General features: G+C 38.6%; 1 protein-coding gene across 6 annotated transcripts in view; it reads right to left on the bottom strand.

Annotated features, from left to right (window-relative positions):
- kirrel3b (kirre like nephrin family adhesion molecule 3b) overlaps positions 1–13468 on the bottom strand; it is a 262665-nt gene that overhangs the window by 45800 nt on the left and 203397 nt on the right. For all 6 annotated transcript variants that reach the window (XM_067419247.1, XM_067419249.1, XM_067419250.1 and 3 more), the window contains exon 5: positions 5141–5291. In XM_067419247.1, coding sequence (XP_067275348.1) covers positions 5141–5291 — 151 coding nt within the window. The remainder of the gene's footprint in view (positions 1–5140; positions 5292–13468) is intronic.

The raw sequence follows: 13468 nt of genomic DNA, 5'->3' as shown, positions 1-13468 counted from the left end.
AAAGTTATAATTCCTTTTGCTAATGCAATTACTTCCCATCTGTGCATCTAATTCTGTTCAAGTCATGAATTTAAAGTCACAATATCAAGATGAAGTGTTAAATTAACTAAAGTAAATGCTGTAAAGAGGTTACCCCCCCCATCCAGAAAATACTATAAATGCACCAAAAAAGAACAAAAAAGCAGTCCTATCTTTTTACAGAATATGAAATGAAGAAATACATGGATTTGCAGGAGCAGCGGGTTGCTGTTGAGTGATGTGACCCTCTAAGGCCAATGCCTTATGAAGTTTGGGTTTTTCTTCAGCTTTAGGCTCTTGTATAAATTAGATTTTTTTTTTGTAAATTTCACATTTAGATGCTAATTCGCTTAACCTCAGGTCAAATTATCATAGTAGGGCTTATGTTTAGCACAATTTCTGAAGTAAATCTAATTCCTGCATTTAAATGATTACTGGAAAATAAAGGCAGGGAAATGCATTTAACTTGACAAGTTTAACTGGTAAAGTAAAGCAGTGGATAATGTTGGGAATCGTCTCATTTAGGCCTCATTTTGACTGAAAGCGAGCGGCTGTCTCAGAGGCCTTCGCTGATCAGAATGAGAATTATCTGAGCGGAGGAAAAATCCAGAAAGCTTTTAATTACTTTTGTTGCTGATGACATTATCACATTGAACCAAGTGGTCAATTAGAGGACTCTGAATGAGGGCTGACAATAGCTTGAGTGGGCATATTAGAGGATGGACGTGATGAAACGCACACACATCCTTCATGGGATGGATTTTTTTGCTTCATTTTTGTCCAGTGGAGTTGTCAGTCTTAAGGCTGTGAAATGCCAAGCTGATATCAGAAAACTAGGGGGTAGGGGGATGAAAAAGCCGACGTTGTATCCTCTCGTTGGCTGCTATCTGCTCTGAGCGAGATTCAAGCGGGGGTCTCTGGCATGAGAGGCAGGCATGTTAACAAGGATGCAAAAAACCTCAGCTAGCATCAGTCTTTAGCGTTCCTCTTAAGATCAGGGGAGTGAGGTTGCACTCACCCCCATAAACCTCACTCTCACTGCACCCAATGTATACTGCACCCACTCCACGAGGGATTAGAACGGATGTTTTTGGCGTGGGAGGCGAGCATGCTAACAAAAACGCAAAAAAATACCATCAGTCGCTAGCACCTCTTAAGATCAGGGGAGTGAGGTTTACACACAGTTCTTACTAGATTACAGGCACCTCATGTTGTTATTAATATATTTGTGCATCAAGTAAGATGACACAAAATGTAACTTTTCCATTTATGTATGTGGACAGACTAAACTGAACAGCCAATCAGGGGCTGTGCATGTCCCGCACAACAACGTAACTTTCTGCTTAATTACCATAGTATGATGCATTGTTGAAGTAATCAACTAGCTAGTCATGATTGTTTCCAAAAACTGTAATGTCGCAAATAATGTCACACAGGTGGTGAATAAATAACGGACATGGCAACTGAGAACACATTCTCATGTATATGATAAGTTATACGCTTTATTTCCAGATTCAGTCATAGACTTGTTCTTATGTACTAGAGCACGTACACACGTGCACTCTTCAAAAATTGTGCTTTAATCCTCTTGACTAGTAAAATATTTAAATGACACTTATTGTACTGTAAAAATACTTTTTGTACTGAATGTCACCTCTCTTATTTTGTTAAAGATATGGATTTATTAAGTTCACATGTCACACAGTCGAGAGCTGTCTCTCCGAACATAAATCGGTTTGCGATGCTGTTTGTGAGTGTTAACTGGAACTTGTGACCATATGTAACCCCTCCTGATCGAACCGCCTGCTCCAAACGGGACTTGAACCCGGTTCCGGCGGCATGAGAGTCAGACGCTCAAACAAGGAGGCTAAAGGCTGCAAACTCTGGTATCATTCGCTAGCGGCTAGAGCATCTCTTGAGTTCAGAGGAGTGAGGTTTACTCACACAGCGACTACTAGCTTGCTTTCATTACACACACTTTTGGGAAACACTCCAGAGTGATCTCTCTCACTAACGGCAAGAGCCCGACTAGAGCCAGCGTGTGGAACACACCACAAAAACTAACCCGACAGACGCTCATCGATGGCCCAACGTTGGCTGACGGTCGACCATCAGCTTGGTGTGTCACGGCTCTTAATGTCTTTGTAAGTGTCTTTGATTTGGCTAAAGCAATATATCAAAGTCTTTGTCCAATATTCTCCTTCCTTTAAGATTCTCATCTTAACCTTTTTTCACTGCCTTAAACAGGCAGACGGGAAAAATATCTGTCAATCACCTGGGGTCACCCATCGATTCTCTGTCTCTCTGCCTCTGTAGGTTACATGGCAACATGTTCACTGCGCTGCACTCACAACATCGATCCTGCTACACACACACATAGACAAAAAAAGTAACATAAAGCGTATTGATTTTTCTTTTTCTTTTTCATTCTCATTACTCTTGCTAAAGCCGAGTCTGGGCACTGCACTGCTGTCCTTGCCCACATGTATTTATTGCGATTTACAGGGAGTATGACAAATATGTTTTTATTTATGAGTAGAAGGGATCTGATGAATTCCTTTGACTAAAATCATTTGATTTAGCTCACCAAAAATATTCATTAAATGAATGGTGGTGAGTGGCACAGAGTGACTTTTGTGTGTCTTTTTGAACATTAAGTGGTTATTTCAATCCTTGTGTCCAAATATGCTATAAAGTATGTGAAACAAACAGTAGTGAAAATCTTATCCATAAACCAGCGGGCAAACAGTACACAGATGACCTACTACTTCAGGCAAGATTCTGAAAAGCACATCCATAGACACTTTCCTATCCCATGAGGCCAGGAGAGAGGAGTTATGAATGGCAGTGAAGTGACTCAAATGACGCTGATGGTTACATGACAACATGATGACGAACCTGGGAACATTCAGATTTCCCTTATACTACCCTTTGTGAAAAAAAACAAAAAAAAAACAGCTTAACACACTTATTGTGAAAATAATACAATTTAAAGGAACTGTATGTAAGAAATGTATTTCAATTATTCATACAATGGCCCTGATATGTCACTAGACATTAAGCAATCATGTTCATTTTAAATACTTATAACAGTAGTCCGGCTGGGATATTGTCATTTAAAATTTGTTGTTGCAGCCCTCAACTGATGTTGACATGTTGTGTTTTGTCCTGAGGCTCCGCCCTCCACCTATCGAGGTGCTGTACAGTCATTTGAAAGTGACTGCAGTACCAGTTTTGGCCACAATCTTACAAACACTTCCTTTAAAATAATATTCTTAACTGATTGCAATGGTATTATATAATCAAATACTTTATGTGCTTTAAAATATCCATAACACAAAAAAGCGTAATTTTAAGCACAACAAAAGATCATTAAAACATAAGGTTTTACAATAAATGTAATTGGAATTAAAATTTGACATTATTTTTAATTCTTTGCATTGAATTAATGTTATATATTACCTGCAAGTTGTGTGCACAACTGAGTGCACTTGTTTTTAACAGGCTTTTTACTTCTTTTAGGCAAAAATACTGTTTTTGTGCGGACAAAGTTACTTTGCCCTTAAATATACTCATAATTGAACAGCTGAGGGATTGCTTGTGAGATCACACTTGCATGCATTTATGCATTGGCTTTATTTATTCATATTAAACGGCGAAGTTAGCGGTTGCTGTTGTGCGCGAGGTGCTCAATTCTACCCTGATTCACCTGTGCTGTGCATCAGCAGACAGCTGTCCTTCATCAATATTAACTGATTTGCATGGCTACACAGCCCCCCCTGTGGCCTGGAGGATGCCCCTGTGGAAACACTCGTACCGTTCTGCATCGGGTTTGCATCCTCAGCTACGTCCCACCTGCTGACGCCATCATAACTTATTCATTAAACACCTGCTAGTGTTTGATCCTCAGAAGGGGAGCTTGCCGTCATTGCTTACTATTCACCGTCTTCATTTGTTCCCTTCTTCTGACTTAATGTCTCATACTTTGCAGAGCTCCAGCTCAGGAGGGTGATGTAAATGTATCCCACTCAGACGGGTATTCATTTAGTCATTCAAAAGCGGACTGGGCCTCTGACTGCATGTAATTCTGAAAACCTCATTATCCTCTTTGCATGACTCACGCTCCACATTCACCTGCCTCTCTCCCAGGGATGTTCCTTTCAACCGCGTAGAATTTTGCAACAAGACGGCTCGCCTCTGTGATGCATTTGAAATGTTTCCATCTTTCCATGGAGAGGTGGTGTAATGAAATTAGAGAGTGCAGAGACTTGGCAAATTTCTCAGCACTGTGGCTGAGTTCAATTACAGTAGGTCTGATTTCTCGCGTGGTTTAATTAAAACACAGACGGTGGAATGGGGAGCAGATCTGGAGAGACAGGTCGGATAAATGGGAGAGGTTTCTCATTGGTGAAAGGAGCCTCTTGTTGGCAACCGCGTTGGCCAACCAGCGTTCCCCATACATCTATATCCGCTGCTTTGCACGAACACCAAGCATAGGTCTAAGCTGGTGCAACACTGGCAAATGTTAATCATCTTTAATGCCTGCTTTGCTCCACAGCGCCTCACTCTGCACCCAGCTCCCTTTTGTGCTACAAAGTACTTCTTATGTCATGCATAAAGTTGCACAATGGAGCTGTCACCAGTAATGAGTCTCTAAATAGCATGTTCTGCTTTATTAGTCATAGTTATCATTATTGATGAGGGTTCGAGCAATGCAAGTAGAACAGCATTGTTCTGTGAAACTTACAGAAATTTAATCGACCAGCCAGACGGAATTAAAATGAGCGGGTGAGATGTGAGCAATTTAAAGTCAAAGTGATTTTCTTTTTTTAGAAAGAAACAGGATATTCAAAAAATTGCATGATTTTATCCATTATCCATTTAATACATTGGTTAGAGATTATATTTTCCAAGTGCTTTCAAATTTTAAATTGTGGTAAATTGGGAACCTTTGGGTCATCTTAATATCACTCTCAATCCTCGCATTAAATTTAAAAATATAAGTGCCCCATTGTATCACAATGGATTTGGAGGTTATAATTGAGTGGAAAGCAAGCATTACCCAAAGAGAACAAACACTGACTTGTTGCAAGTAAGTTAAAAAGAATCTGGCATCACTTACGTTGAATGTCAATAGTGACACTGGTCTCTTTTCCATTGGGCACGGCCTTGTTGGACGTCCGACAGATGATCTTCTGCCCGGATTCGATGTTGGAAGCTGAAATGTAGAGGGTGCTTACGGTGCTTTCCCTTCGCCCATCTCGAAGAAGAGTCTACAGGAAGAGAATGACGTAGTTAAATTGGATGATAATGGTCCAAAAGGTGACCCACGCTGTAAGATAGAAATGGCTCATTGTAAGGTAATAAAAACATAGCGGTACATTAAAGGTGCAGTGTGTAGTATTTATGAGGATAGTAAGGAAGGGATAATCTGAAGGGGTTTATTCTGCGATAACAACCGGCTGGGTGTACATTATCCCGCTTATTACACGGCTACTAGTCTCAAATAAGTAATTATTAGACACAAAATATTGTCTCGAGATTAAATATTTTATTAGCTCTTACGCAAAGCTTCCGCAAAGGAAAACAGTTCCAAACTGCTTTAAGCCTTTATCTATTGCTGAAGATTTGCCATATGCCCTTGTTAAATGTTGAAGATGAATGCTGAAAGGGTTAGTTCAGCCAAAAATGAAACCAAGCCTATGATTTATTCACCCTCAAGTTATCATAGGTGTATATGACATTCTTCTGTCAGACAAATACAATCGGAGTTATATTTAAAAAGTCCAGGCTATCGTTAATCCCAGCAGTAGTTGTAGTTGTGTTTGAAGTCCATTAAATGCAGCTGTCCGTCAAATAACGTGCTCCACACGGCTCTGATGGGTTAATAGAGCCTTCTGATTCGAATCGATGCGTTTGTGTACGAAAAATATCTATATTAAAAACGTTATAAAGGAAACCTGCCCTGAAGTCTTCCATTGTAACCCACGGCTGCTTAAGCCACAAGATGGCGCCAGCGTTAAGCACAGAAGTAGAACCGGTCAAGATAACTCGTAGTACCCGTATGAGCGGGTGTTATCTGAAAATAACATACCGCTGGAATGTGCGATTGACCAATCAGAATCAAGTATTTTACAGAGCCGTGTAATAATATACATTACATAACTATTTTTTCAGTAGTGTATAAAAACCGTACATAATGAAATCTTATGTTTGTTTTCCATACTCTGCGGGTTCCCTTACAGTGAAGTCACCAATTCGCGCCGCCATGTTTCTACAGTATCCCTAAACAGATAAAGTGATCTCCAGAGCGCTACCTACTCTCTGTTTTTTCTGATGATGACATGTTTTGTCCTGTGTCAGCCACCGTAGCTTCTTTATTTGCTTTGAAAGGGAGGGTGAGCGGTGGTTATTGCAATTTGCAACCTCACTGCTAGATGCCGCTAAAATGTACACACTACATCTTACAGTAAGATCTTTATGTACCAATAAAGACCATATATGACCATACATATATATGTTCATTTTAAAAACATAAAATAATTATAATAAATTATTTAATAATATGGATGTTATTGTTTGCAACTTTTGGATGTTTTGACAGCACAAAACATCATTCAAAATCAATCCCAAGGCTGGGATTCATAAAAGCATGTTTCCCTGCATCTGCCCACAGGAAACGGAGACACACAGCCTGGACTGTGCTCATGGTGTCTCTGCACGAGGACTGATTGTTTTGGGGAGAAAATAGCATGTTTGTGGGCTTCTTTGTGCAGTTTGAGAGTGAAGCTTTGGTGCGTGGCATGTTGTACAACACAGAATAAATCAATCTTCTTTTCCAGTGGTCATAGTCTGTGCTAGGCCTTGCCTGCCCAGCGTAGAGCTCCATCTGGAAGTGCTCGACAGAATCCTCACTCTCTGTCATACAGCAATGACTCACAGAGAGGCCGAGAGAAGAGAGATGCTAACCAGCGTGGCCAACACAACAGTCACCCTCCAGAATAAATTGGCAGTCGCAGCAGGCATTCTTCCAGGCCTGTGTTGCAGAATGACGGGAGAGAGGCACCATGAAACTCATACTATCCCTCACTTTTTCATTGTTTTTAATTCTCTTTGTCATCGACATCAAAACTGTTGGTTTCAAGGTCAGGTTTAATACAATAATAATAAAAAAATCAATCAATCAATCAATCAATCAATCAATCAATCAATCAATCAATCAGTCTGTCCGTCCGTCTGTCTGTCTGTCTATCTATCTATCTATCTATCCTGTTTTTCTGTCTGTCTGTGAAAAGGTAATGATGGTGTAAATTTCAGGGAGTCCTATTTATGTGGATAAGATATATGTGGAAGGAATAATTGTGATGGACATTATTTCAAGACCTTTGTCAAGTTTTAAACTATTTTACAATATTAATTTTAAAAGATAATTTTAGAGATATATTACACATTATATATTCTCATATATATATATATATATATATATATATATATATATATATATATATATATATATATATATATATATATATATATATATATATATATATATATATATATATATATATATTTATTTATTTATTTATTTATTTTTTGCTTGGTCGGTGTCTTTTTTTTTTGTATGCTAAAAATAATTTGACAAAGTGATATGAACATAATGCGGTCAAGACCTGCCTGGCTTTAGACGTGTGTTTCGCATCTACATTATTACACATCTTAGAATGTTCCTCGGCCAGTCAGATTCAAGCAGTCCACTGTGTATATCTATATATCTGTATGGAATGCACATCTTATTTTTCTCACCACATTGTTTCATGAAAGTGCATTTGCCAGCATGTGAAAGTGTTCCGACAAAATGTCCCATCAGCCAAACCCACACAGAAGCTCGTGGCCTTTTAATGCCAGCAGCACTGACTCGCGTGGGTGGCCAGTCAAGACCCCATCTGTATCTCTATAAAACCATTTATTAATGTCATCAGTTCTCCCAAGGAATCTAAAAGAATAATGTACTTTTGAGCCATAATAGTCACTCGCTAATAATTAGTCATGTCATTGCACAGGCCAGTGATAGGGAGCTTGCTAATAGTAGTAATTACCAACTCATTTTTTTCTTCTTTTTGCTACTGATTTGAAATATAGTAATGAAACCTCACAATCGCCTTCCCACCAACAGAGATAAAAAGAAATGGAAAGCGAAAGTGCAAAGAGGAGAAAAGAGAGGCATACATTTAACACACAAAAACTGTGTTATAACATGTGTCACACATGCTTTGATGAAGAATCATTTCCAGCATATGCACACATTTCACACCTTTCTCAAAACTGAAAAAGCCTTTTTGGGTAGTCTAATTATTTTTAGTCAAATTAAAATATTGCTTTGTGTACTGTCTAAGAATAATAATAATAATAAAAAAAAAAAAAAAAAAAAAAAAATATAAATATATATATATATATATATATATATATATATATATATATATATATATATATATATATATATATATATATATATATATATATATATATATATATATATATATATATATATATACATATATATATATATATATATATATATATATATATATATATATATATATAATTTAATTCGAATTATATATATTTTTTTTCTTTCTCCCTCCTCCACAACTTCTCAAAACCTTTCCTTTCCTCCTCGTCCATCTCTCAAATTTAATTTTACCCCCAAGAATTCATCCCTGCTTAGATTTATGTATAATTAGTGAAGGCTTTTAAATAGTAATGCCCACCATGAGAGACTATTTCAATATTTCAGATAGAGTTCTAATTAACTTTAGTATCAAACTGAAAGTGGCAAAATGTTTCATGCTGCTGAAACTGGTGGCACGCAGCGCAGCTCCTCAGACACGCAAGCCTGATTGTCGCCTTCACGCCTCTTCTGTTAATGCTTGAAACATCATTCTGCCTCCACCCCTTCATTTCTCTTCCCTCCCCGACTCACCCTCCTCTTAATTAACCTTCTTGCAGTTTTGCTACTGAAATTAAAAGTGGGAGAGGAGAGAAGTAAAAAGGCATCTAATTAATTGCACCGTAAAATGGTGGAAATTAATCAGAACTGGAGGTGCAAGATTAAATTAGTTAATCAAAGAATGGCTTTTAACCCCAGGAACAGAGACAGAGCTGTACACTCTTTTTGAGGGAGATGGGAAAACAAAGCCTCAGAACACTTATCTCTCTTAAAGTGAAATTAATATGTGGTAATATGCGGTGCAATGTGTGGCCGTGCTGGTCTTCAATTATTGCGGCTGATTCGAAACACCTTCCAGCGACGGTTTTCGTTTGAAAACGTGTTAAGGGACTTTGCGATGGCATGCTAATGTTGCCTAAATTATAGTATTAGTGAGGCCTTGAGGTCTAATCAGCAAATCGCTTGTTTGTTTTTTTTCCAGACGTCAACCTTAATTTCACACCATTTTTGTCTGCACACTTCAAAAGAATGTTTACTGACATTTGCTAACCTTTAAGCAGAGTAAACGGCTAGATGAGGCCAATGCAGACGCTTTATTTCCAGATTTTGACATTTGACAAGGGACAGGCCCATTTGACATGCACATACAGCTGAGGCATTGTGCCTTAAAAACACATCTAGTTTTGACATTTCTAATTCAGTCTCCCTTCACTTCCTGTAGGAAGAACTGACACGCTCCAGGCTGCACCAGCAGAAATTATCTATTTGTAATTTGTAGCTATTTTCGGCACGGTCCTGGTTAAGTGTTGAGTCCTTGGCTGTTTCGGGGCCCCATTCGAGATTAATGACTTCAGACAGGCCCTGAGCAATGAGGGAAACAATCCGGACTGTGTCAGGCAGGATATTACATTGACACATCCTGTGGCTGACAGCTTGTGTCTTTCAGCTGGTGAGGTGAGCACCTAGTCTGCCGGAGCAACAGTCGTCACGCTCGCTGCTCGGCTCTCTGACAAACACAATATGCACTACGCTATAGAATGGCCTACATTTGGTAAAATCCCTTCAGTAGAACCATATAAACATTGCAAATTAATTTAGACTAGGTTCGGGGTAGCCAATGGGAGGTTAAAGGGTTAGTTCACCAAAAAATGAAATTTATGTCATCAATGACTCACCCTAATGTTGTTCCACACCCGTAAGACCTCCGTTCATCTTTGGAACACAGCTTAAGATATTTTATATTTAGAGAGTGTATCTAAGTGTAGGCAAACACCATGCCTGTAATTCTGCAATTGTAGCCATTACTAAATGATTTACAAAGGTGTGTGAGGAGGTCTGATCTACCCAATTAAGATTTGAGCCCCTTCTAAAGAAAGCAAAACAAGGTCTTGAATACATATAACGAACAGTTTTATCATTTCTGTGAGGTTTCAAAATTCATTTAATACTTATAATCAAATAACAGATGTAATTTTTTTTCCGCCTGTACCTGACGAGGTTTCTAGCGAGGTGCAGGTCATTGCCAGTAGAGAGGTGCAGGGATTCCCATATGCAAATGCACATATGAAATATACATATATTAAATATATCCACATAGAAAGTGAAAACATCTGCCCATATTAGAAAATGGAACAATATTATATATTAACATATAAAACTAGCACATATAAATGTATGTTTATATATACTCATGCACATTCAATATATAAGAGACTGACTCTGAATACTGTACTCTATAGACTACATTGATTTGGCTATGACTATAGTTTTTCTTTGCATGACTCTTTGATATTACAGTACAGAATGGCTCTTTCGGCATTGTCCTGAATATCGTACAAGCATTTGTTTCATGTGTCAAATAACAGAAGAGGCTCTCAGGAGTGTGTACACATCACATACTTTTAATTTCCTTGGCATAAAAATCCTGAGGCCTTCACATAAAAAGCAGTAAGGCTTTCATAGATAATCTAGGAAGTTGGAGAAGGTCTTATGTTTCGTTACGTTACAATCGGTTCACATATTGGCAATAAAAAAAAAGCGATTAATACATGGCAATTCGTACATATAGCCCCTTTACAAAATTGCACAGTAGGCAATCTCTTCAAATTGCTGACCTGATTTGAATTTCCTCCATCCCATCCGTGTGCTGCTTTGGCTTTGTTGTGCCTTATCGCCACATCTACAACACCTCTATCTGTGTTTTACTGCAGCTCATCAAGTAATGACATTCAGAGGCCATTCAAAATCTAGTAATGGAAAAATGACACACTAGTCATTTGAATTATTAAGTCTCTCCGATAGCAGAAATGCCAGTCCAATAGAAAGACATATTCACATAGACACATTCATATAGACATTGGGCTGCATTTGTCCCAATTATGAGCCTGATGAAGGGGGAGTATGCGAACGTTTCCTCTCAACCCATTCTCCATTATTCAGACCAAGTGATTGTGGCTTAATTGACTGCATTGCTTTTTAATAGCATGAATAGAGATATTAGAAAGCTCAGCTGCCTACATCCATCTCAATGCCCTGTCCCTCACACCCGTCACCGCACCAACCACAAAAAAACAAGCACTTGTCCTTCGATTAGCGGTGTCTCCCTTAGAGAGTGTGCTGATGGGCAATATGGCATTCACTTACACCAGCTAAATCAATGGTGTTTATCTGCTCTTTAGAAACATCCAATAATCAGATCAGCTAGAAAGAGGGTTTAGCATTAGCATTAGCTAAGAGGATCTTCCAAGCAGTTTTTATTTATATGGCTGTGTCGATTACTCGGCTGCTGCTTTCTTCCCCATATTGACCTCAGATTGACCAGAGCTTAAATATTATTAGTTTTAAGTGCAGTGGAGAGATTATTAACAGCATTATAACACATGGATTTGGGCTTGATCACATCACGTAAGCTGTATAGGGGAGGGGAACCTTTTCCTAAGAGGAATGTTCAAGGAAAAAAAATAATAATTTGGGGAAAACAATATGGCTTTGCCTTATCTTGCCATCTGTTTGTTTGTGTTGACACATTTTGCAGGGTAAGGAGGACAAACATGTCTCTGTCATTTCAGTTAGATGCTGGATTTCCAGGGATTTTCTTCCAATCAAATGGAGCTAAGGGCTAAAGCGAATGAGTGCAGATGGTGCAAGCAATCATGACCACAGATGGCTCTCACGACGAGTGGTCATTTCATTTGAAATTGAAGAAAGCCTTATATCGGATTCTGTTGTCTCAAAAAGAATATAACTAAACTAAATGTAAAACATGTTGATAGGTGCATAAACTAGCTGTATGTAATGTTATACCTTTATTTTAGGGAAGGAATATATTCATGTGTCTGTTTTCTAAATGCTTGTTATAGATATGTTGTGTGTGATTCATCCATGATGTTTTATTTGGGAAGGAAGGAAGGAAGGAAGGAAGGAAGGAAGGAAGGAAGGAAGGAAGGAAGGAAGGAAGGAAGGAAGGAAGGAAGGAAGGAAGGAAGGAAGGAAGGAAGGAAGGAAGGAAGGAAGGAAGGAAGGAAGGAAGGAAGGAAGGAAGGAAGGAAGGAAGGAAGGAAGGAAGGAAGGAAGGAAGGAAGGAAGGAAGGAAGGAAGGAAGGAAGGAAGGAAGGAAGGAAGGAAGGAAGGAAGGAAGGAAGGAAGGAAGGAAGGAAGGAAGGAAGGAAGGAAGGAAGGAAGGAAGGAAGGAAGGAAGGAAGGAAGGAAGGAAGGAAGGAAGGAAGGAAGGAAGGAAGGAAGGAAGGAAGGAAGGAAGGAAGGAAGGAAGGAAGGAAGGAAGGAAGGAAGGAAGGAAGGAAGGAAGGAAGGAAGGAAGGAAGGAAGGAAGGAAGGAAGGAAGGAAGGAAGGAAGGAAGGAAGGAAGGAAGGAAGGAAGGAAGGAAGGAAGGAAGGAAGGACGCTTGTCATTTTTAATCAAAATTTCATAACTGGATCGTTTGCCTCATCCAATCTAATTCATAATTAATATCATATCAAGATATTGAGCAAAAATTAATGCACCTATTGATGGAAATATTACATGTTGTGATGAGAGTCCAAGAGTCCATCACTCTGAAAAGTTTTCCAGCACATTTTAAAGACTTTCAATGAATTCAAGGTCTGGACTCAGAGGTACCAATTCATGTGTGAAAACTCTTCTTCATGCTTCCTCCTAACCATTCTTTCACACTTTGACTCTGATGACATTGACTGCTCTGATGTCTGATGTCTTGACATTACCATCCTGGAATATGGCCATGATGTGTTTTCAACATGGTTGTTTAAGAAATAAAAAGCTACACACTCCATCAATTAGGGCATGCTAGAAACATAATGATGATCACTGTAATACTGATCCAATCATAGACTCTTGAGCATTTGCCCATATAAAGCCAAACATATATATATATATATATATTTTTTGCCTGTGCATTGTATGTTGGGATTGCAAAGTTATTCAAAGTGACCAATTTTCCAAGTCACTGAAGATATGGCTGTACTTGACCAAGTTTATCCATGTGG

Source organism: Pseudorasbora parva, chromosome 16 (genome assembly GCF_024679245.1).
Source record: "Pseudorasbora parva isolate DD20220531a chromosome 16, ASM2467924v1, whole genome shotgun sequence".
NCBI classification, from domain to species: domain Eukaryota; kingdom Metazoa; phylum Chordata; class Actinopteri; order Cypriniformes; family Gobionidae; genus Pseudorasbora; species Pseudorasbora parva.
The sequence above is the reverse complement of the archived record's forward strand: the minus strand, read 5'-3'. Positions and strand labels throughout refer to the sequence as shown.